The 26,299-nt window shown below is 40.6% G+C and overlaps 1 protein-coding gene across 3 annotated transcripts in view; it reads left to right on the top strand.

Annotated features, from left to right (window-relative positions):
- Positions 1-15,318: 15,318 nt before the first annotated feature.
- The window catches only part of gata3 (GATA binding protein 3), a 20,062-nt gene continuing 9,081 nt past the window's right edge, over positions 15,319-26,299 (top strand). The window contains exons 1-3 of one of the 3 annotated variants that reach the window (XM_036577254.1): positions 15,319-15,424; positions 21,656-22,057; positions 24,574-25,125. In XM_036577254.1, coding sequence (XP_036433147.1) covers positions 21,838-22,057; positions 24,574-25,125 — 772 coding nt within the window. In that variant the 5' untranslated portion in view covers positions 15,319-15,424; positions 21,656-21,837. Of the gene's footprint in view, positions 15,425-21,211; positions 22,058-24,573; positions 25,126-26,299 lie in introns of those variants that run through there. The other 2 variants (XM_036577255.1, XM_036577253.1) reach the window with 2 other exon arrangements.

Genomic DNA, 26,299 nt, shown 5'->3' with positions numbered 1-26,299 from the left:
TGGAGTCCTAGCATAACTTTACTCTTAGCGCTTCATCACAAACACGACTGCAGCGAAACATCGATCCTATGGCAATGACAGTAGTCCCAACATGCTAATGTAGCTAACAGTAAATGGAAGCCAGTTACCCTCAGTTAGCTTGATATCTTTTGCATAGGCTAATGCTAATCAGTGGCTGATTGCTTTCAATCATTGTTTTAATGAATGGGAGAAGGGGGTGGGTGGATTGGGGTTGCAGGGGCTCTAAATGCTTATTGCACTGTGCAAATCTGCCGTTTTGGTTTCACCTGTGATTTTACAGAAGGGGCACAGTGCCAGTTTCTTATACCCAAAATGCTGAAGTTAGCTTGTTCTTTGCCAGCTTCCCAGCACCAGAATGTTAGGTGGAACAGAAACTTGGAGTAAGAAGCTAAGCTAGGCTAAGAAGAAGCTAACTTCAGCTTCATTGAGGTTGTAAATTCTCTCCGTAATTCAATATTTTATATCAATTCAAAGTCTGAGACTTTTTCGAAAATAAAAGCTTTAAAAACAGACAAAAAAGTGTACAGCTGTGAGTTGTTTTATGTTGTCATTGCTACAATCACTGTCACTGTATCACTGTGGTTGTAATCACTGAATCGCACACACCTGTTAAGCCTGAGAAGTAGTGTTTTTATAGCTTTAAGTGCTAGTTGATTTTCTTTTTTCCAAATCTGACTGGTCAGTGATCTTCAAATCACCTATCTTTATCATTTTATTTGTGCATAATCTAGTCCTTCATCACAGGATGCTGTTGGCTGGATATTTTTGGTTGGACCATTGAAGAACAGGATAACAGGAATGGAGAGAAACAGATGGACTACAGTCTGTAATTGTGGAACTACAAAGTGCACCTATATGGTAAGTGGAGCTGATAAAATGGACATAGAGTGTAGAAATAAAGTAATGGTTTTAATGTTATGGCGTTAATAATAATTATAATAATCACAATAATAATAATAATAATAATAATAATAATACATTTCACTGATGAGCTTAATATGATTATCCCTGGTTTGTTTTGTTTTTCAGTAAGATAATGAGACTTGAATATACAGTATATTTGTATATTTAAAATGGTATAATTAACACAATATCTCAATTTATAATAACTTTGTCTGTTATGATATTTTCACATTCTGAAAACATTCTTGCATGAACTCTTCTGGAAGTGCCCCCACAAAATGCACCTTCCTCACCTGTGCACACCACTGGTACTGATATATGACCAAGTCGGTTTCATTCATTTCTGTATACATATCAAATCTTCCAGGCAAACTGACAAACCAGCAGCACCACATAGTGCAGATTCTGTGAAAATGAACAAAGCAGCAATGCCTTTAAGCCTACGTTCATAATATCGCCTTACACTATAGCTAGCTCTGTAAGTTTCCACAGTGCATACATGATTGTCTGAAATCACTTGCCTAGCAATTTTTGCTTGTAATATATTTACTAGATTATTCCAGTCCATAGAGCACAGGCTCTTGGCTGCATGTCATACTTACTGTGTCTGAAAATGGATCACTTCATTTTCCTCTGCTGTTCAACTTCAAAAACTCTTGGCTTGTATTGTCTTGTTCATCAGGACAATTGACCTTTCAGGCTATGCCTAAAATGATCAAGACTTGAAGGGGAATTCCACAAATTCAAAGGTTTTGCATAATTCAATCACTAGAGACGTAAACAGAGTCATTCAGAGTAGTTTGATGTGAAACGGTTCATTATAGATAAATTTGCTTTGATTTCTTTACAGTGGTGGTGATAGGAACCAGGCATCACAATTTCTACAACACCATTTTATTCACTGTCCAGAACCACCAGTGGAGCTGGTGTCATGTGTCATCTGAGTTTATGTGTGTTATGTTGATGATGGTAAATCATGGTAAATGTTTTCTTTAGGGCCTGCGCTCTGTATGTTTTATGCCTTAACATTTTCTCAAATGATTGTAAAACAATGTGTCTGACATCAGGCAACATATTTGTAATTATTTCATGTGATATAATTTTCTGTAAGTTCTAAGTAATTTAGTTATGCAGACATTTTTTTAAAGAAATTCCCCTTTAATTGGTACAATCAGTAAAATACTTCTTGCAACTTTTAATTGATAGTTTTGTTCTAGGAAAAGATATGAAAAATATGAAGATTTCATATACATTTTGTGGCTGCATTCCACTTTACATATTTGTGTTTACTTTAGCTAGAACATCTAGCTAGTTTGTAGAGTTCTGCACACCAATGTGGGCAGCTCCTAATTGTTACCATTGTGTGTACTTGGAAGAAATTTAGTAACCGTTGCTTTGAAAACCTAATAAAAAATGTAGCTGTATTTGCAATTCAAATTACAGTTAAGTGAGTAAGTAAGTAAACAAAAAAAAACAAACAAGCAAACAGACACACACACAATTAGTATAATGAAGTGGGTAACCTCACTGCCCTCCAGCAGACTACACTTTGATTCCCCACTTGGCCAAGAACAATATACTATACACATAGAAGTCCTTGGGATAGACTCCTAATGCTACAGTTCCCTACTTCTGCACTAAAATCATAGGATGGCTAAGAGCACCTGCCAAGTGCCATTGATGTATATGCACTGTGCAAAAAACACAGAGTACCTTTCATTTATTTTATTTCCAGTCACAACAGCCATTAGGTACAAGTTATTCATCACTCAGCATCAGAAAAGAAAAACAAGGCAAATTTAGTAAATAATTTTGTCTTAGAAGTTCTACTTTGCACAATCCAAATAATCCCATAATTAGGTGTTCTATTTTCTCAATGCGGTTCAATCATTTTTCAGCTCCAGGTTTGGAACCACTTTGTTTTTTCTTGCTTTTTTTCACTTGGTTTCCTTTGACTTTCCTTTCCTTATGCAAGTGGATTATCTATCTTATCTAAAATGTATCTGTATTTCCTAGTAAAGGAATTGCCTGCACTTAATGGCCGCTTTGACTAGAAACTAAATAAATGAAGGGTGACTTTTTCTAAACATAACATGGCTAAGTTTCTCCCTTACCATGCTATATGTATATATAAGCTTTCAGAATTTTTAATTACATTGTTGTAGTGTCTAAAATAAATCTAACCCATATCTGTCTGTGCAAAAGTTCCATTATGCTAGCTTCATCCATTGCTGTAATAAAGTATAAGGAAAACAGTGGTGATGTTTACTCTGGATTGGTGTTTTTACCATAGACAGTTGTCTTAATAGAGTGCTTTATCTAGTATACAAGTGTACAGCACACTACACTCTTAAAAAAGATGGTTCTTCAAAGGTTCTTTAGTAAAGTATAAAGTCTAGTACACCAAAGGGAACCCAGTCTATTATTTAACCAACCTCAAACACTCACCCTTGTTGGGATCAAGTGATATTTTTGTAATGCAGAATCAGTTCTGCTCGACTTCAGCAGCAGTGTAAGCTAGCTCCTTTGTGGATAAAAGTTACTTTGTCCAAGCATACCCAAGAGAAAAACAGTGGGGAGGAGATTAAGGGATCTTTAGAGTCTGATCTAATACAGACACTGCTGTGCTTAGAAAATGAACTTTTTTCCACTAATTCTTGGATCTTATATCAATATGAATCTGTTGCTTGTTAAATGAGGTGCCCCCTATCAGAGAAATATGATAAGATGATACTCTTACACAGGTTTATTTATAATCTGACATTTTAACCAGATTAAAAAGAAAAAACTGATTTTCATTCATTCTTTTCATGTAGGTCTTTATTTGCAAAAAAAAATAAATAAATAAATGTAAAAATGTAGAATATATTATCCATTACAAGCAACTTCCAGTTCATTAAGTATTACTACCAATGTAACAAGTGTTATTACCAATGTAGTAAGTATTGTAATGTTATACGTAAAGCATTATGTAAGTATTTATAACCAGTTTATGCCATTAATTGCAGGGTGAAGTAAGATGTTTTTTGGGTTAAATTACATTGTATTGACATAAGAAGATTTAAACCGAATTGAAAGACATCTCTTCCATTTATAACACTGGTATGAAGCATCATTCCCAAGTAACAAAATACAGTAAAACAACATGTATAGCTGCAGGAATGAACTCACAGTTTTCCTTAATGGAAATTGTTCATTAAAATAATATGACGTAACTGTAATGTACTCAAGTATAAGTACATTTACTCAAGGCGTATTTTATTAAGGGCATTTCTACTTTCACTCAGGTACATGATTTTGTATGTATTCTTATCTAGGTATGTAAAATATGAATGAAGATTATCACTTAAGTTCAAGGCCATCAACGTCTTCCATAGAACTGATAAATGGTGTTTTTAATGAGGTGTTCCAGTACTTGTGAATGAAGCTTCATAACACTGTTATAAATGCAACAGCTCTCTGTCACTTTCGTTTAAGGGAGCTTATGTAAACACTATGACATTTACTCCATAAAACATATCGTGTTATCAAGTGAATACTGACATAAACTGATTATAAATGTTCACTTTGTGCGTAGGCTTCAAATAAAGTGTTACCAAAGAGTCCATGTTTATAGCGTATAAGATAAATGCCAGAGTAAATAACAGCCTAACATATTTAGCTAAATTAAAAACTAAATTCTGAATGACATTGGCAGTAGGGTTAATAAAACATAGAACAGCCTCCCCCCACAACCCCATTCCCCACCCTGCACCCCACAATCCCTGATATAATGTTTTCCACAAACCACCTATTTGAATTTGAAAGCAGGCTATTCGCGTTTTAATTGCTTTAATTATCAAACGAGTTCAGGAGTTTGACAAATCTGCGAAAACGCCTTGCAGTTCTTCTCTCTCTCTCTCTCTCTCTCTCTCTCTCTCTCTCTCTCTCTCTCTCTCTCTCTCTCTCTTATTTAGGTTATTCTTTGAAAAAAAGTTTCTGAAACATCAGCGTTATCATGGCCTGGAAATAAAGATTCTTTTTTCATTCACGGTGATGCCCAGAGCTTTAGTGTGTGTGTGTGTCCGTGAGCTTCACCGGCAGCAGCTCTGTACTCTGCACTTCTTTATCAATAGTTTTGAGCTTGAAAAGCAATTAGAGATGGGAGGGCATGAAACTTAAAAACACATTTGTGTGTGTGTGTATTTTGTAATTAGAATATTTATTTATTTTAGAGATTTTTTCTCTTTCTTAGCCTGGAGCTTCATCTGCAATCAAGAGAGAGAGAGAGAGAGAGAGAGGAGAAAAAAGAACAAGAGAAGAGAAAAAAAGAGAGAGAGAGAGAGACAGAGAGAGAGAGAGAGAATGAGAAAGAGAGAGAGAGAGAAAGAGAGAAAGAATGAGAGAAAGAGAGAGAAAGAGAGATCAGTAGCCTGAACACTGTTGCGTCGTCAGCGTGCACAGGGATTTATTAATAATTCATCATTAATAATTAATGTATTTATATGGATAATCAGTCTCCCGGGAGGCTGACTTCGTGACTTCTCGCATAAAGGTGCAGCGCGCAGACAGGTTTCATCACCATTACTTTATTATTATTATTATTATCATTATTATTTGAGCAGTTGAACTCATGAAGCCTGGCCCTACTCATAAACTCACACACTCGTTGTGTTCCTCCTGCTGAGACAGAAGAAAGTCTAAAACAGGGGATTAGTGTATTAGGGTGGTCATCCTTTTTGCATAAATGAGTGAATGAATGACTAACTAAAATAAAGTTAACTAATTACACAAAAGTAATATTTTTAAAGAGATACATACACCTGTAATCGCATAAACCCCCCCATCCCCACCCCCCGCAAATTCCCCAATACCCTCCCTCAAAAATAATCTGTTTGAATATACATCTATAATAAGATATCTTACAGTGATGAGTGTATGTAACCATAAACTACAGGTAAATACCCCTCTGATGCTCCTATACCCCCCCACCCCCTACTACCCCCTCCGAACACACACACACACACGCGCGCGCGCGCGCGCGCACTCGGAGTCTCGCGCTGGCGCCGCTCCGCAACCGAAGCCTCTTCAGTTTCCCGGCATGCAGCCGGTCATACAATATGCAGCAGAGAGAGAGAGAGAGGCGGGGTTGTACCAGATTGTTGATATAAAATGTCAAAATAGAGGCGCGCGCTCCTCTCTGCAGCATTCTGATTGAAAGTGAAGGCATTTCACACACACCAGCAACACACACACACACACACACAGAGTGAGAGAGTGAGAGAGAGAGTCAGGCTGACTCCTTTGATGGAGGAAAGGGCAGTATCATCCGAGGAGGGCACAACACACTGGTGCTGATGCTGCGCGCGCGTTCACGAGTTTATTATTATGAAGAGAGAGAAAGAGAGAGAGAGAGAGAGAGAGAGAGAGGCGGAGGAGGTTATGGAAGGAGAGAGAGAGAGAGAGAGAGAGAGAGAGAGAGAGAGAGAGAGAGAGAGAAAGAGAGTGAGAGAGCGAGGCGGAGGGGGTTAAGGAAGGAGAGAGAGAGAGAGAGAGCATCATCATAAATGCGTGAATGACTTTGTGACGACCTTTTGGTTGCAAATGGTAGGGAGGGTGGGGTCTGCGCACGCGGAAAGGCAAATAAATAAATAAATAAATAAAGTCAAAAATGGCTTATGCTGCTATCTTCGTCTCCCAGGCAACCATCAGGGTCCCCATCTCTCTGAGAGAAATGAGTTATGAAAAGGCTGCAGAGAAGCAGGATTAAGCATGATCCTGCAGACGGAGTGTCAATCACACACACACACACACACACACATATATATATATATATATATATATATATATATATATATATATATATATATATATACGGTACTGTGCAAAAGCCAGAGAGCACCCTTCATTTATTTAATATTCAATCAATAAGTTATTCATTTTTCTGCATCACATAAAAAAAACAAACACATATTTACCAAAAAAGGACACAGAAGCCTCAACAACTAAATTTAAAATCAGCTTTTTCAGTATTTAGTGTGTCCATCCTTTATTACAGCTTCCATTCTTTTCAGGACACCTGCTGTCAGTTCAGAAATCTGAGATATTTTTCCCACGTCCAAAGTTCAGTCTCAGAAGTTGGTTGTATTTTCTGCTTCTCTCAATCCAAGTAATCGCAAACACATCCAGCGATGTTGGACTGTGCAGTCAACAGCTTCTTTGTTTGATTTGCAAATTTTCTTGTTTTGGTCTATTTTCTTTTTCTCAGTGATAGTGTTGCGCTGTCTTCTCACAGTGGAAGGATGGAAGGACAGAAACACCTGTGGATTTTTCAGATCTGAAGCAAGAGCTTGATTTTCTCCTCTCTCTCTCAAAGATGAAAGCTTTAAGTACTGTTTATCTGATGGGGACCATTTTGGAGGTCTATCAGGTGAACTTCAGCTTTGGACTCATGTTTTTTTCATTTGTTTTTCCTTTGATTTTTCCTTTGATTTTCCTCTTCCTTATTTTATATCTAATATCCTTAGAAATATCTTCATAAAACTTGACTATTGCACAATACTATTTGTTTAACACAGTTTATATATATACAAACATATACAAACATTTTTGATGTTTTCTTGTTTATTATTTTTCTGTTTCTTTAAGGCTCAAAATGGTGGGAAAATTTTGAACATTGCTTTCAATGTTATTTGAGTGGATTTAACTCTCTCTCTCTCGCTCTCTCTCTCTCTCTCTCTCTCTCTCTCTCTCTCTCTCTGTGTGTGTGTGTGTGTGTGTGTGTGTGTGTGTGTGTGTGTGTGTGTGTGTGTGTGTGTGCAGGGATTGGGGGTATTTTTTCAATTATCCAGATTAATTACGCTGCATAAATTAGACTAAAAGGAAAGTGAGTGGAGATCCAAGTGTGTGATGAAATTTTACTTTCTGTTGGTTTTGACTTGCAGGAATCAGCAGCAGCTCTGACAGTGGACAGTCTGAAAGATCGCTGTGATAAATACACGTGTCACAGTTTTTCATTCTTTCACTCAATCAGTTCATCTGACTGCATCTTTATGCCTGAATGCGTCTAAACCACACAGCTACAACATCAGCTCTACAACTATAGCAGAAAGAGGAAGCAGCGCTTTCAGAGGTCTAATCAGCTCTGATAATGACTAATAGAGAGTGAATATGGGTGAGAGAGAGAGAGAGAGAGAGAGAGAGAGAGAGAGAGAGAGAGAGAGAAGAGGCACTAAGGAGAAAGAGAAAGTGAAGGAAAGAGAAAGAGAGACAGAGAGGGGGAGGAAGAAAGATAGAGATGAGAGAGATGAAGAGAAGAAGAGAGAGAGAAAAGAGACTCCTAAGAGAAAGAGAGAGAGACAGACAGACAGAGAAAGAGTGGATAAAGGTGGAGAATAGAGAGGTGGAGATAGAGAGGTGAAGAGAGGGTGAGAAAGAGAGAAAAGAGATACAGAAGAGAAAGAGAGAGACACAGAAAGGGAGAGAGAGACAAAGAGACACCATAGACAAAGAGAGAGAGAAGAGAAAGAGAGATAGACAGAGAGACAAAGAGAAGGGAAAGATGGAGGGAGAGAAATGAAGAGGAGGAGGAGAACAGAGAGAGAGAGAGAGAGAGAGAGAGAGAGAGAGAGAGAGGGAAGAAGAAATACAGAAGGAGAAAGATGAAGAGGGCAGAGAGAGAAGAGATACGAAAGAGAAAGAGAGAGAAGGGGCAGAAAGATGGAGGGATAGAGATGAAGAAGGGGAGAGAAAAGAGATCTGAAAGAGAAAGAGAGAAAAGAGAAAGAAGGGGGGGGGGCTTTCAAAGTTTTTGTTATTGTGTTAAAAACAGAGAAAAATTCTATCAAATGGGGATAATATTAAAACAAAAACACCAGAAAAATCAGTCAGTTTTGTTAAGCAGGGCTGATAAAAGCGAGCTGAAGTGGTGCTGCGCTGAAGGCCGGAGAGAGACAGAGGGGGAGACAGAGAGAAACAGAGAGAGAGAAAGAGAACCCGATAGCCCAGGGGTAGTGTGGGGGGGGCAGTTGGGGTCATTTTGCCCCTGTGCGCTCGAGCCTGCAGCGCCAGCGCGTCGCCAGGCGGCGTGTAAACGATAAATGTTCACTATGTGTTTCCCTAAAGAGAGAGATCACACTGAAAATCAACTCTCTCTCTCTCTCTCTCTCTCTCTCTCTCTCTCTCTCTCTCCTCTTAGACACTCAAGATGCCAACAAATAGCCATTGAGTAAGCAGCTTAAAGACCCCCATCACCCCCCAACCCTCATAATACTTAAATGAATTCGTCAAGCGAGTAAAGGAGACATTTAGAAAAAAGAAAGGAGAGAAAGAGGGAAATATTTGCAGCTTTTGAGGACGAGAAAACAGATACTCGGACCACCTTACACAGCGGGGGAGGGGGGGCGAAAAAAAATCAGAAATATAAATGTTTATTAATTAATTTAAAAATAATAAACGTAATAAACGAATGAAACCAAATAAAACATATTTAGCCATTTAAAAACATTTCATTGAAATTATGAAATAATAATAAACATCACAATCTCAAAAATCACAAAATAATAAAAATCGCAGCTGAAGAGAGAGACTGTATTTTTTTTTTTGAAGAGAGAAAATGTATTTGAAAAAAAGGAAAGCACAGGCCCGAAGCAGCACCAAAACTGGTGGCAAGGGTCTCAGGACGGGCACACATGGAAGCTGGGGTGGGGTAGGGTGGGGTGGGAAGTGGCAGTTTTGGGGAGGAGGGCAATAGAAACCCCATCATCTTCACTCTGGGGGCAATAAAGAAGGACGCTTTTAATAAAACGCTTCGTTTAGAGAGACATGGCTGTGTTATTGTGCTCGTCTCTAGGGTGGGTGGAGGTGGAGCTGGGGGGGGTAAACGGGGGGCATTTGTCTCCAATTCCCCTGCCATCCATTTCATTAGCTAATCTACTCATCTCTATCTCTCCATCGCCTCCTCCTCCTCTCCTCTCTTCTCCTCTCCTCTGCTCCTGCGATGAGGGCGCCGCGCATCTCCACATGGAAACAAATAAATCTGTAAAAATAAAGGAGAGATTTGGTTTGCACAGCTTTGCATGTTGTATTGTTGTGCGATGAGAGTTGATAAGCGGCTCTGCAGACCATAGTTCAGAAAAGAAAGAAAGAATGAGAAAGAATAAAGAAGGAAACACCTCCGCAGAGCACGCGGAGAGACGCCGGCCTTTACGGCCTTTACACATTAGACAGTCTTAAAGGAGGACGGCGTTCAGTGCTGAATGAGCAGATTACCGACTCACTGATAAACAACTCTCTCTCTCTCTCTCTCTCTCTCTCTCTCTCTCTCTGGAGTAAATATTTGTTCTTAAGCTCGACCTTAAGAATGAATGAAGACTCAGATTTGGACATTTATTCTTATAAATTAATCGATGTGGTATTTAGTCTCATTAACAGTCTCAGTGTCTTATCATCATTATTTTGAGCCTTTTGCGCAGACCAAACCTGCAATCTGTGCAAAAAAGACCAATTAAGTGCAAGATGTAGCGCAGCGCAAAAACCCCAAAACATGCGCAATTCTGTATTTGACATTTTTGAACAGCCTATTGATGTTTTCTGATAGAAGAGCATAGAAGAGAGATTAACTGCGTATCTGCTTATGACCGCACTGTGTCCTTAATCTTGACCTTAATGTGAACAAAGAAGACCAGAATTTCCTTCTTCCTTATTTCCCTTTCTCTCATTCTCTTATTTTCTCATTGTCTGTCTTTCTCTCTCTCTCTCTCTCTCTCTCTCTCTCTCTCTCTCTCTCTCTCTCTCCTTCTGCCATTCTGTATTTTATGTCCATCTCTTTCCGCTAATCTCCCTCTGTTAACATCATCTCTCTCTCTCTCTCTCTCTCTCTCTCTGTCTCTCTGTCTCTCTCCTCACCCCTCCTCCTCTGTCTTTTTCTGGACTGACCTGAGCTATGGCGAATGGAGAGAATAAATGAAACGATACTCAATCATCTCTTCAGCTCTGCCAGAACACTGCAACACGAGAGAGAGAGGGACAGAGGGACAGAGAAGGGGACAGAGAGAGAAAGAGGGACAAAGGGAGAGAGAGAGATGGAGAGAGAGAGAGAAAGAGAGAGAGATGCTCATCACCTAATTGCAGCTGCAAATGCAAATTTACCCTGGCAAGTCCATCCTACATGTGAACAGCCATGAACAAACCTGTGTGACCAAAAAGGACCTTTTAATCAAGAATGACCCAAAAAACAAAAACAGCAACAACAACAACAACAACAACAACAACAACAACAACAATAATAATAATGATTATTATTGTTATTGTTATTATTATTATTATTATTATTATTATTAGTGTCCTTTCCTTTGCATTAAATGCTCTTATCTAGTGTGCAGTGATAAGATGATAAAGATAGCAGCAGCAGTTCCAGCCCCTGTAGTTGTATCAGCTCTTGTATCTTTTATCTTATTTTGATGTCAGGGTGTTTTTTTTTTGTAATTTGTATTTGTTTTATTATTCCAGATTTCAGGACTAGGTGTGCTACCCCCCACACACACGTATTAAAGCCCACCTTTACAACTCGCGCCCGTCCTCAGCGCATGGGCAAGGCCATTTCTCCACAGCTCCATCATCATGAGCAGAAATGGAAACTCTTGGAGGTGTTTCAGAGTGGAGGGAGTTCGGAGGGGTGGGCTTGGAAGGGGTGGTAATGGTGGAGGGAGGGGCGGCGCGGCACGGGAGGGGGTGTAAAAGGGGGCGAATTAGCTCCATCGATTCTTTTTAGATGCAAATATTTTGTTATCTCCGCGTTACTTGCGCTGTTTTTCGGTGTTTATGATTAATTATCTGCTCTTGGTGAAAAATAAATCAGGCGAAAATGAGGGATCTCGCGGTGCAGGTCGCTGCTGCTAATTTCTGGTTGAAACTGACACACTAATTATAGAGCTCGCGCACTAGAAGGCAAGATTACCCCTGCCTTCTTTTACTTTAGTTTATATATTTTATTTTATTTTACATTTTTTTATTATTACTATCAGATCCCCTTATATTTTACCAATTAAAAATCGCAAAGGCATTTTCATTGCCCCTAGGGATAAAAAATACACCCTCTCTTTTCCCTCCACAACATTGGCCATCACTTTCCCCCATCAGATTCATTGTGATGTATTAGATGCAATAAATTATCCCATGTAACAAAACATGGCTCGCTGAAAGGCAGATAATCTGGAGGGGAGAGATAAGGATTCATTATTCCTCATCATTATGGCTCTGCCTTCTTTCTTAATCAGCCTCTCTGATCCTGCAGGATCTGGGCGCCGAGCAGATAAGCGAGCAAGTCGTTTATAATTCTCCCCACCTCGGCCTAATATTTTAAAATCAAATCGAGGAGAGGGGGAAGACGAAGAAGCGTAAAAAAAGCAAAAAAAAACAGCTAGCATGCAACCACAGAATGATAAAACAGAGCGAGAGGAAGAGAGAGAGAGAGAGAGAGAGAGAGAGAGAGAGAGAGAGAGAGAGTAGAGGGTGTTGTGGCCATGCGCAGTCTGTCTTTTTCCCTCATATATCAGTAAACGTCAAAAACTTGTAAAAATTTCCAATACGCTAAACGCGCAGTCAGAATTGCGTGTTATTTTGCACTATTTCTTGCATCTAAGGTGCGTTTTTTGAACAGTTTGCAGGTTTGATCCGCCTCAACGCTTAAAATAATGACACTAACAAAATACAGCAATGGCTAATGTGGCTTAAAAAAGATAAATGTTCAATCAAAAATCACACAAATTTAAAAAATGAATTCTTTCTGAATGAATGTCCAAATGAAGACTATTTGTTTATATTTGTTTGTTTATTTTGGGTCAGTTGAGACAATTAGGTTGAAAAAAAAACGCGGTCTAGCAGCAACTGTGCAAAACAAACAGGAGCAAAACAGTTAAAAAAAAAAAAGAAAAAAAAAGAAAAAAGAACAGAAAAATTAATCGGTTTACGAAGGTGATATCATAATCCCTCGGCCTATCTCCTGTAGATAAGATTGAGAGAGAGTTATAAATACCGCCAAAAAGCATAAATAAATAAATTAATAGAATAAACAGAGCTGCCTGTTTTTTTTTTTCCTGGTGGGTTTTACACTTGGCTGTTGTCAGCTTGAAGTGTCACGCGCAATTTAACGGGAGATCGCGAGCGAGCAGAGGTGTTTCTCTCTCTCTCTCTCTCTCTCTCTGTCTGTCTCTCTCTCTCTCTCTCTCTCTCTCACTCAGTCAGTGATAGGCCGCAGAAATATCGCCCTCAGTCGCAGTTCATCCAGCTCACCGTGTTTACTGATGCCACAACAGAAATAGACACAAACAGAGTTCTTTAATAGAATTATTCGTTTCTATTTCGACTCAAGAAACGAACTGATTCCTCTTTTCTCCTTCCCAGTCTTCCCGTTCTTCTACCTCTTCACAGTCTCGCGCTTCGCTCCCAGATTCCTTCCTTGATAAGAAATGAAATCATGGATAAATAATAAAATAATAATTCCAGTCTGTCGCGTGTGAAGCTCCCAAATGCAACGAATTAAACTCATTAATTCAGAAGTGTTTTCTTCCCCCCTTTAATCTCGTATTTATTCCGTTTCCAATGTGTCTCAATTATCTGGGTCGATTTGACCCCTTTTGTGTTTTCTTTATATCGAGAGCATCAGTATGCGCATCCATCATGGACGCCTATTCAGATATTAAAATCACTTTTTACACCAAGAATCGCGACGCTTTTCTGTTTATCAATTTTCCGCTAAGCACTTTATTTACGAGATTATTAAATCATTAAATCATTAAATCATTTAGCATCTACACGTGCTATTTTGGCTGAATCAAACGCCAGTATAAATTTAAAGCTCTCTCTGGCCTAGAAAATGGTAATCATTCTTTTATTGTTATTAATATTGTTATTAACGTTATTTTTAAGAGCCTCGTTTTGGCTCCATCCTGCCGCAAGTTTACACGTTTGACGTTTGAGCCAATTATCTTCAATTTACTAGCTTAATTGAATTTCTTCTGCAAAGATAGATACTGGCCTCCTTCATCATCTCTCTCTCTATCCTCCTCCTCCTCTCTCTTTTTCTCTTCCTTTTTTTCTTAGCCTCCCATCCTGGCACGCACTGCTTCTCTCTCTCTCTCTCTCTCTCTCTCTCACTCTCTCTCTCTCTCTCTCTCTCTCTCTCTCTCTCTCTCTCTCTTGTCATCTGTAATCTGCTGATCAGTGGAAAAGCAGCAGCATCGTTTTCATGTTCGTTGCCTCTCTGGATTATGATTCTCTCTCTCTCTCTTTCAGCACAAGGCCAAACCTTTATATCTCTGACCAGGCTCGCGCTCAACAACTTGCTTTTTAGCTAGTTTTTCTCACGTATTTTTATATTTGTATTTGAACTTTTTCAATTCAAAACCAGCGCCCCAAAAAATCATTCCGGTTACGCAGATGATACAGATTATATATATGATTGGCATTTCTTACATTATGCTGAATCTACATTAAAAAGGTAAATGAGATTTTTATATTATATTTTTTATTTCAATCTATGACAAAAGTCTACCCACCAATAGACGAGAAATCTCTGCAAAATGTATAAACAACCCCCATTGTGCGGGGGGCAAAGAAAGGTATATTCACATAATCGCAATAGAGCGAAAAACATCATAGTAGATCGTAAATGTGCTCACATAAAGGAATAAAAATAAGAATAAGAATAAGAATAAGAATCTGATGTAGGTACAAATTTAGTGGCAAAAATTTACGCGCAACTTTTGACGAAATGATCTAGAATATTTACACTGCAGCTTTATGTGCGTGTTTGTGTGTGTGTGTGTGTGTGCGTCTGTAGAGAGATAGAGAGTGTGTTTGTGTGCGCGCGCGTCTCTGAGCATCATGTCATCATTTTTTACATCTTACATCTTTTTCTGTGCCAGTGTGAAAAAAAAACAAGCAAACAAATAATTTAAAGAAAGAGGAGTTTGCGATGCGGTAGTGATGAAGAGGATGAGGGATGGAGGTGGAGTGAAAGTGTGTGCGATGCAGAAAAAAGCTGCAAGCGCTAGAAATGGTACCTGCAGTCTGCATCTGCTCGGCCTGCAGCTCCACGAAGCCTCCGCGCGCGTTCAAAAAAACGCTTCAGCTTATGTGTGTGTGTGTGTATGTGTGTGTGTGTGTGTGTGTGTTTCTTCTCTCTCTCTTTCTCTCTCTCTCTCTGCAACCTGCATCGACCCGGAACAGCTCGCGCTTGGTGTACAGTGAGTACGGTAACTGTGTGTGTGTGTGTGTGTGTGTGTGTGTGCGTGTGTGTGTGTGTAGGCTAGGAACAGCCCGGTCTCTCTCTCTCTCTCTCTCGCGGGCGCGCGCACGCTGTAAATGCCATCGGCACCTCGATCTGTGTGTCACTTCACATCTGAAGCCCATCACACACACACATATACACACACAAAACACACACACGCGCACGCGCGCGCGCGCATCCATCCTTCCATCCAACCTTCTTTGCTCGTACGAGCCAGTCTCCAGCGCTCAGGTCAGTCAGACTCTCACTCTTAACTACATTTTATTGTTTTATTGTTTGCTGTGTTTTCTTCCATCGTGTTTTATATGAGGGTTTTATGGTGTGTGTGCGCGCGCTTGTGCCTCGTCTGCTGCGTCTCGCTTTCTCGTGTATTTTTCTCCCAATTTGTGATTCTTTTTGGATGTACTTGGAGCTCAGAGTGCACGCGCAGCACCACGAGGCTTTCTGCTTTCTCTCCAGTTCGCGGACTGCACTCAGCAGGTCGCTGCAGCGGAATGATCGAGGCGCTCGGTTTTCAGCCCTGTTATCAGCTACTAGCGCTGTGTTCACTGTAGGCGGGTTCCTCAGGTCGGCTGTGTCTCTGGTGCAGTGGGCATGAGTGTCAGCGGAGATTTCAGTCCGCTAGAAATCATAAATCGGGAGATCTGGCCCGTTTCAGTGTGTGTGTGGTTAGTTAGCGGGTTTTTATTGGAGCCTCGGACGATCCACCACTTTAAGAGTCATTTTTTTACTCTTTGCCCCCCGAGCATGAGCGAAGATGAACGATTTTAATGATCTATTACCCTCCTACCCCCCGCCATAACCCGTGAAATTGATCTGATTATGAGAAACCGGCGCTAGCATGTCACCTGTACGTGTGTGTGTGTGTGTGTGTGTCTGAGTGTGGGTGAAAGGTTCTGAAATCCAGAGATGAGGAGAAGACGCTAAGGGGACATCATAGTCCGTCTTTCATGGGTGCACACTCGCATGTGTGTGTGAGTGTATCCGGTGATTGGAGCGTGAATGCGATTGAAACCACGCTGTTATTTTTATACACAGGCCAAGAAATGAGCCCCATGGCCTCCAATCTCCTTTGGAGATCAAACCGCAGGCCCAGTGCTCTCAGCTTTACTGCTCATACACTAAATAGCGCTAAAAACCTCCAGAAACAGCGTCGAGAGAAAATAACACAAACCAGTAATACACGCAATTTGTCTTTGAGGCAGAATTTTGCTGCGTTATAATTTTTTCTTTGGCCCTGATGAAGTAACGGCCTGCCAGTGTGTATTATATGTTTTTATTATTTTGGTATAATTATAATTATTTTCAGAATTCATTTAGCCCTTACTTAAGAGGCAGTTAGCCTTTACCTTAGAGGCAGTTAGCTCTTACCTTACAGGCGATAAGTCCTTACCTTAGAGGCATTAAGCCCTTACCTTAGAGGCAGTTAGCCTGCCTCGCAGGCATTTGGCCCTACTGCAGAAATGGTTAGCCGTCCTTAAAGGGATTTAGCCCCAAACTTAGACTATTACAGCCTTCCATAGAGGCAGTTAGCCTGCCTCATCTGCATTTAGCCCATTTTCAAATGTATTTTTAGTCGTTCGCAGAAGCTTCTTACTTCAGATTCATTTAGCATATGCGTTAATCTGCTTCATAAACACTTGGCCCCTAACTATGCGGCATTTTAAGACCTTGCCTTAAATGCAATTAGCCATCCTATGAGGCATTTGGTGGCCTCTGTCTGCCTCAACTCAGAGTCATTTAGACCCTTCTTTAAAGCCATCTAGACTGCCTCAAAAACGTTTAGTCCTTGCTGTAGAGGCATTAGCCGACCTTAGAGACATTTAGCCCCCATTTTAAGGGTGTTTAGCCCCTACTTTAGAGACCTCAGAGGCATTTAACCTCAGCCTTTGAGGCAGTAGTCTACCGTAGGAGCACTGTAGCCCCTATCTCAAAGGCATTTAGCGCCTACCTCAAAGCCGACGGTATACCTCTCTCACGGGCGTGTGTGTGTTCTATGCTCTTCATGTGTTTTTCCCTTTCTTCCTGATTTACCAAAAACCAAACCTGCTCTCTAGGCTCGCGCAGTTCCCCTCTCAAATTCGCCGTTTTAGTGTCAATGTCGTTCTTAGAAACACATGTTTTCTCAGTCTGACGCATCTTTCTGAATTTTACACCTTTGATTCTGAGAATCTAAAGTAGCCCGAATATCGTGCGGCATTCAAAAAGAAACTTCGTTCTTGAAAAGACTTCAAAAGTACCAAGACAGATTAATCATAAGGGGCACTTTTTCTAACGGCTCAGCTAGAGAGGATGACTGAGCTGAGCAGCCTGTTCTTTAGCAGACATTATTATTATTATTAATAATATTATTATAATTGTAATTATTATTTTTTTATTACAAATTTATCGTGTTATTATTATTATTGCTGTTGTTGTAAATGCAGCAGCTATTTTTTTATCGTGTAACAGTGGTGGTTTGGGAGAAAGCAGAAATAATTAATCACAAAAAAAATCTGTTATCAGCCAAATCGTTGAGATCGTTTCGTTGTTAACAGAAGCTCGTTTCGGTGAGGGTGAGCTGAGGGTGAGTGTGAGAGAATCCTGAATCCTGAACACTGACAGGGTTTCCGCTCCGTTTCTGGGCCTGATAAAGTGTAATATGATGTAGAGCAGAAGCTGCGGAGCTCCGTCTCATCCTGTTGTAGCTCCTGAGCGGAGCGCGGCACTTATTATTTATATTATTACATAGGTTTATTATTATAGGCCCTGGATACGGGTCAGCACCGACGGGCTGTCTGTCACTGATACAACGGCTATCTATCTATCTATCTATCTATCTATCTATATTTATGTAGTCGATAATAATAATAATTATTATTGTAATTCTTCCTCTCATTATTATTATTATTATTTATTATTATTATTATTGTTGTTGTTAGTAATGTAAAGGTATCTTTGGCAGGAGCGCGGCAAAAATGCTAGAGATTTACAGCTGAGTTTCAGTGATCGAGTGACAATTAACGCATCTTAAAATAACATATTTTATACCAGTGGAAATGACGATGTTGTAGTTTAAATAAAATACATATATGTGTATTAAAGAATAAATATAATAGCAACAATCTACACACAAACAGCATTAGCAATTAGCAATAATAATAATAATAATAATAATAAGCATGTTAATAAGCATAATAATAATAATTATTATTATTATAAATGTGTTATTATGTGTCCCAGCAGGGCTGATGTTAGAGAAGCTGTTGTACAGTGTGTGATAATGGCGGCAGGTTTTAAAGAGCGCTGATGATCATAATGCTGAGTTTATCAGCGTCCTCATCATCACACAGTCGCAGTGCAGCAGTGTGATTTTAATCTGAGCTGCCTCATACCATAATAACTCATATTATCTTACCCCATCTTACACACTCTCTCTTTCTCTCTCTCTCTCTCTCTCTCTCTCTCTCTCTCTCTCTCTCACACACACACACACACATGTGCGCGCGCACACTGAATGGCCCTAATGTTCCGCTAGTAAATTATTGATTATTAATTCTAATTTATTTCAATGAGTGGAAAAATTCTGTGTTTTATATTTTACACATTTACACTGCTCTATATTTTCTCACCTCCTCGCGCGGAACATACAGATATGATGCAACACATTTCCGTCCAGGTTCAAATGTGTGAGTGTGTGTGTGTGTGTGTGTGTGTGTGTGTGTGTGTGCGTGTCTGTGTGTGTAACTGTGTGTCTGTGTGTGTCTCTGTGTTAAACCTTCCACTAAATCAGCGTTTTCTGTTTTCTCATCCAAACATACGTTTTATGTGCAGAAGTATGGAAGCACACGTGTCAATCATTTGTAGGGACACACACACACACACTTCTCTCAGTCACGTACACACGGGGCGCGCCGCTCGCGGTTTTTATTCGACTGTCTATTTGTGTGTTTCTGTCCTATAATGATAATAATAATGATAATAAATGAGTAAGTAAATGTAAAACTAAATAATGACGAGAATGAAGGTAAAACTGTGAAGCGAAAGCGTCTCGCGCTACACTCCTCCTTCCTCTCGCTTCACCCAAAACTCATTTCCTGCCTGTTTACTGAGCGATGACGTCACGGCCAGCGTGTGTGTGTGTGTGTGTGTGTGTGTGTTACTCTATTGCATTGTATCAATCTGCGCGGACTCTGCAGCCAAACCGGGGCATTAAGACACCAAATACACCGACTTGCCCAACCACCCCCCCCCCGACCTATCTGACCCCCACCCCTCCAAAACCGGCCAGCACAGAGAAATAAAGCTGAGGAGCGCGCGAATAATAATAATAATAATAATAATAATAATAATAATAATAATAATGATAATGATAATAATAATAATATCATTCTTATGTTCTTAAAAAGGGGTAGGCTCATAAATATCTTCATGACCATCCTCATCTTCTTCTCCTTTTATTCTTCATTTTCTTCTTCTTTTTCTTCTTGTTCATCTTCATCATCTTGATCTTCTTTTTATTCTTCATCCCTTATCATCTTCTCCATCATCATCATTTGTTTCCTTCTTTTACATCATTATTCATTATCTTCATCTTCATCATCGTAATCATCATTCTTTTATTCTTCAACATCATCTTCTTCTTTTTCGTCTTCTTCCTATTTTCCTTTTTTCTTTTTCTTTTTCTTTGTCGTCTTGTTTAGCACCATCATCGCATCTTCATCTTCATCCCCTTTTTCTCATTTCTGTTCTCCTTCTTTTTGTTTCTACTTAACCATCATCATCACCATCGTCTTCTTATTCACGTCTCGTGCGCACCGCGGTGCACTCGGGCAGCCTTAGCGAGCTGATTAGAACGATACTGAAAGATGAAGATGAGGAAGAAGAGGCCAAGGAAGAGGTGGGTGAGGGCGCGCGAGAGAGGAAGCGGGAGCGCGCTGCAGCAAAAGACGAGAACACGAAGGTCCGCTGTGGAAAAAAGAACACGTTCGAAAAAAATAAATAAATAAACGCGCGCGCGTGTCACCGCGAGAGGACGCACTGTCACAATTTAAAGAGAGCTGCTGCTGTTACACTCTCACACACACACACACACACACACACACACAGAGGCAACAGGTCACACGAGCCTCGATCCCTCAGTGCACCGAGTCCTCAGGCCTGCTGTTAATGTTAATGTTAGAGCTTTTCTAATCCACACAGTCCAATTCAGCAGCCATACAGTCACTGAGTGGATAAAATCAAACAGAACAGAACTAGAAGATCTGTAAACAAACTGAAACAGACGAAAATTAAAGACCACTATAATAAAGATCCAGAGTGATGAGCAGGCTTGAAGCTGCAGGGTTTAATGTATAAATATACCATCAGGCTTCTGCTGTACTGTAGGTTTTTCATATTTAATATTCAGATGAAAGTGAAGGGCCTCTACGTGAAATGATGTCAGCATCCAATGCCGTGCTATAAACATATGATCGGTCTCTCTTTGTATGTATATACTGAATTTGAATTTCTATCTATCTATCTATCTCTCTCTCTCTCTCTCTCTCTCTCTCTCTCTCTATATATATATATATATATATATATATATATATATATATACAAATACACACACACACACACACACACACACGTATATATATATATATATATATATATATATATATATATATATATATGTATATAATGTGTGTGTGTGTGTGTGTGTGTGTGAATGGGAGACAGGAGGAAGACCTCCTCGTTCTCCTGGTCATTTTTCCTAGGCCCACTTTATTCAATTAGGACGGACGGCGTGGTCCCTCCCCTTTCTGATGACACAGAGAGAGAGAGAGAGAGAGAGAGAGAGAGAGAGAGAGAGAGAGAGGGAGAGAGAGTGTGTGTGTAAGACCCTCCTTAAGTTGCGTCGCGCCACAGCTGTCTGCGAGCATTGAGCTGCCTGGCGCCATCCTGAAAGAATGCCTTCACTGTAAAACAGAGCGAGCGAGCTAGAGCGAGTGAGTGAGCGAGATAGAGAGAGGGAGGGAGAAAGAGAGGGAGGGAGGGAGAGAAGAGTTGGGGGTTGAGCTCCGAGCATAAACGTAGATTTCAGAGTTAAAAGTTGCGCTGAACGCCAGCAGCTCCTAAAGAGGCTCGGGACTTGTTGAGCTTCACGAGAGAGAGAGAAAAAAGAAAACAAACAACAACAACAACAAAAACACAAGGCAAAGAAACACGCACGACTTGGGACTTATCTTCTTTTAATAATTTTTCCTCATATCTATATGTTCATATTTTTGTTTCTTTCTCTTTTGCACGCACGCATGTGACGTTTAGAAGCGGCGCTCTATTTATTATTTACCTCGAAGAAAGTTGGCGATTTTGTTTTTGTTCCGCCAATGAGAAATAAAAGAAAGACGGCAACTGAGCAACAGAAACGGACGGAACGCAGAAGCTGAAAAGAAAGAGAGAGAAAAAACAACACAAACTGTTTTCTCCCGTTTGCAGGTGATCGGAAGCGATGCGAGATTTGAAGAAACGTGTGGATTAATCAGCGCGAGGAAGCGACCCGGACGGCTGATTATTACCGCTGAGACCGACGCTGTGACCGCTCAGACTTTTAGCGCGTGCTGCTGCTCGAGCCCGAGTGTATGAACGTTTGAGCGAGAGAGCAAAAGAAAGACAGAGAGATGGACGTGGGTGCGGAGCAGCCTCGCTGGATGAGCCACCACCACCCGGTGATCAACGGGCAGCACCCTGATTCGCATCACCCCGGACTGGGACACTCCTACATGGACCCCGCGCAGTACCCGCTCCCAGATGACATGGATGTATTGTTTAATATCGACGGGCAGGGCAACCACCCGTACTACGGGAACCGGGCCGTACAGAGGTACCCACCTCCGCACAGTAAGTGTCCTCCAGCACCGCGTTCACACTCTCTCGCACACACACTTACACTGCTTTACCTTCATTTTACACTCGAACTACAACAAAGACAGCTGGCCCTCTTTACTCACAGCGCGAGCATTTATTTCACAACATTTACATTCTCTTTTTGACTTACTGCTCACCTCTACATTCATTTTTACCGTCATTCAACTCCAATACACTTTAAAAACGACGCACTTCATAGTAATTTTCCTCAAAAACAACACTGAACACAGTTTCCTCAAAAACATTTGGGATTGAAACCTCGCTTACTTTCCTACTTTGCAAATGCACAGTACGAAATTCCCTCCGCTCAGACACTAAGCGCTGGATGCATTTACAGATCTAACAGAAAATATATTTTAATTTGCACTTAAACGCCTATTTAGGTGTGTCATACAAAACGCGCCTCAGCTCCCTTTTACACTAACTTTATAATATTATTGTAACTCTCTAACAAACAGCACGAACACTTTACAACAAACACACTTTACTTGAAGCTCATTTTGCTTGTATTTTAGGCTCGGTCTCAATCAATCAGTCCCGTTTCTCAAACGGCAAACACTGACCTTTCAGAGCGAGAACTAAAAGGGAGCCAGCACAGCATTTTACAGACGTGATTTAAGTCAATTTTTACCAATGTAAATATAATTTTACACTCATTTTTTAACTAAAGCCAGTCATAGGTGGGATAGCCTGATCTTTCTGTCTCCAGCAAAACACGTGTAATTCAATTTGACACATTTTACACAGATGTTCTCCAACAAAACGCGCTTTCTTTTATTATTAATTAAATATAATTAAATATTTTTTTTATATAGATGTTGCAGTCAGTCTTATTAGAAACACGCGTGTGGATTCCCTGCACTGTACATCACGTCTAAAACTCCACTCACTCAAATTATAAATGTAATAATTTCACATTTATAAGATTAAAGCCAACCAGAACGCAGTAAAGCGGCCTGTTCTTGGTATTAGCTTTTACAAATAATTGTATTAAAAGAAGTGTGTTTTCTTGGAAAGCAGCTCAAGACTCAGTCATACCAAAAATGCAACTTTTTTTCCTTTTCAACAGACAGAAAGGTAGTTTTTGTACGTGTTTTTACCTTTGAGCGTGTGGTGTGTCATCGGTTTCACATCTTTCTAGTATTTTTTTTTTGATTGTTTTGTTGGGGGCTCTCTTCTCAAAGAGTAGCTCGAACTGATGCACAGCGTTATAATATGAGGCCTGTGCGTATATATCTGTGCAGTAAATGTGTTTCAGATTAAATTTAAACGAAGAGTAAATAAGGGTGCCTCGCGCGCATTTGGAAGATTATCTATTATAGATTTTATGAATGATGAGAAGTATTATAATGTGAATAAACAATATGCGCGTTTGTTTGCGATGGCGAAGGCCTGCTGCTGTAATTAATTTGCCCATTTCAATATTGTGCAGTTGCCCCACCAGCATAAATAACGGCGCGGCTTTCTGCGATCTGACCTCAGCCTGATAGAAAGGCCTTATAAGCGATTATAAATGACACCGAAATAGTAAAAAAGGTCCTTGGTGAGAGAATTAAAGTGCGGAAGAGCTATTGCTTTAATTTATTGCCCATGACTTCCTGAGGGGAAAGCGTGACCTTGTTTCTCTATTGAGGCTTTTCTCTTTTTTGCTCTCGCTCTCGAACATCTCAATACTTGCAGAAATTACTCAGAGATGGAACAGATACTTGTGCTGGTGAAGGGGGGGGGGTGCAAGGGGGAGGGGGGTAATCTAGGGTATTTGGGGTATCGAGAGTGGTGACAATGACAGTGAGAGTCCTGCATTAGCTTTTCATTGTGAAGTCTCTCGGTGTAATTACTGTAGGCCCAACGTGCAGTTTCACAATGTACCCTTCCAGTCAAATCGTCCCTTTTTTCCACATGAAAACCTGAGAGGGCCTTTTCTGACACCTCAGACAGGAATGAAGCTCTACATCCGTTAATGCATTATCATTTATTGGTTAAATCTCCCAGGAGAAACCACCAAGGACCAAACATTAGGAGCAGATGTCAGTTTCGGTTTAGGACTGGAATCGAATTTATTATGTTTTTGCAGAAATTAAAGAAAAACAACAGCAAATGTTATCACTCACTGTAAACCATGCTTGATGATCAAAGAAGTTTGCCTTGCACTCTCTGCCAATATTAATTACTGAATGATTACTAAAACATGCACTAATGTTGCCATCATACTACTTATTTAGGAGTTACACTAATGACATGGCTTCATGTTTCATGTGCTAATCAAGTGTTGTGTTGAATGTCTGTTTTTCATTTGAAGTGGTTTAATCATTTGCTACTGGTGGCTGTGTTGATGTCCTGGATTTACTAAAACAGTGTTCTTCAAAAGCATATTTATAAAAGTGTCACAGTGCAGTCATACTGGTACATCTTTGTTTCTCTAACAGTCCTCTGCTCTTGTTCGTGTGTTTGTGTGTGTCTGTGTGTGCATGCTTTTTGTCAATCATCAGGTAGTCAGGTGTGTCGTCCGTCCTTGCTGCACGGTTCCCTGCCCTGGCTGGACGGCAGCAAAGGCATTGGCCCACACCACAGCGCCTCTCCGTGGAACCTGGGGCCCTTCCCAAAAACCCCACTACACCACCATGGTTCCCCAGGGGCCCTGTCTGTCTACCCACCAGTGTCCTCTTCTTCCTCCTCTTCCTCTTCCTCGCTGTCTGCCGGACACTCCAGCCCACACCTTTTCACCTTCCCTCCAACCCCACCCAAGGACGTGTCCCCAGACCCGTCCATTTCCACTCCGGGCTCTGGCTCGTCCGTGGTGCGACCGGAGGACAAAGAGTGTATTAAGTACCAGCTGCCCGAGAGCATGAAGCTGGACCCGGCCCATAGCCGGAGCATGGCCAGCATCGGCGCAGGGGCATCCGCCGCCCACCACCCCATCGCCACTTACCCTTCTTATGTGTCCGATTACGGGCCGGGCCTCTTCCCACCAAGTAGCCTCATAGGTGGGTCCTCTTCTAGTTATGGTTCCAAAACAAGACCAAAAACGAGGTCCTCTTCAGGTAGGCGTGCGCTTTATTGTTACCCTTTCTGATTTTACCCCCATAAAACACACACACGCTTGCACAGCAAAACCCCCAAAGTGTTGAAGGGACACCTTTAATTAACCCCTTAAACTTCACGGATGGCCACATCCTGAAAAAACAAAGCGCATTTACTGAGATACAGGAGTGAGGAATGGTCTGGACCTGCTGAAGTCTGGACCTGCTGAATGTTCCATGAAGGTTAAGGGGTTGAAAGTCCAGCTGGACACAAATAAAACACTTCAAGAATGAATTCAACACTGTGGTGTGTTCATTCAGCACTGGGAGTTTTGCTGTGTAACCAAAAAATATTTAACAATGGCCTTTTTTGGATTATTTTTTCAAAATCTTAGGACTTTTTAGTTGTGCACTGCTCGTTTTCCTCTCAAAACAGCCTCCCAGGACAGAGCTTTTTCTCAGGCCATTGATTTGGGGTCTCTTGCACTTTTATTTTTGCTGCCAGAGTCCAAATGCCTGGCTCTCAAAACCTGGGCAGTGGCCACAGTCTGGTGTGCAATGAGTCCACTCCTCAAAAAGCCACCAAAGGACAGTGTTGCTTTTGGATTATCCATGTCAGACAGAGCCAGTGTGCACCACATGCACCAGAAAGATCATGAGAATCATCATTACACCAATGATAATAGGCCTACTAATAATGTTAATAATATTAGGCTACTAAGAAGCATCATATTAGATTATTAGGAACGTTGAAGGCACAGAAAGCCAAGAACCTACGAAATATTCTCAATAAAACCAGCTCCTTTGTTAGAGTCCAGGCTCCATCTGAGTTGCAGTCCTAATCGTAATTACTACTGCAGCATTTTAATTTAAAGGTTGAATATAACACTAATATGATCCTAACGAGGAGGTGGGGACACAGATTTATTCACACATTTTGGCTTGCTTTGCCAAACGGTACCAGTTTAAAGCATAAAGCCTTTTTTTCATTCTGGTTTACATCTGTGATAGTGTGAAGATAAAGCAGAATGGAGGTCATAAAATGTGCTTAAACCAGATTTAGAGATGCGTTAAGTCCCGCGGAGTTGGTTAAACACGCCGGCCAAATCTTTTCCGATGAGTCCGGGCGGAGAGAGGCTTTATTATTTTATTATTATTTGTATTATTTTATCCGGCCGTTGCGTTTTCTCTCCGC

Source organism: Colossoma macropomum, unplaced genomic scaffold (genome assembly GCF_904425465.1).
Source record: "Colossoma macropomum unplaced genomic scaffold, Colossoma_macropomum, whole genome shotgun sequence".
In the NCBI taxonomy this organism is placed as follows: Eukaryota; Metazoa; Chordata; class Actinopteri; order Characiformes; family Serrasalmidae; genus Colossoma; species Colossoma macropomum.
The sequence above is the reverse complement of the archived record's forward strand: the minus strand, read 5'-3'. Positions and strand labels throughout refer to the sequence as shown.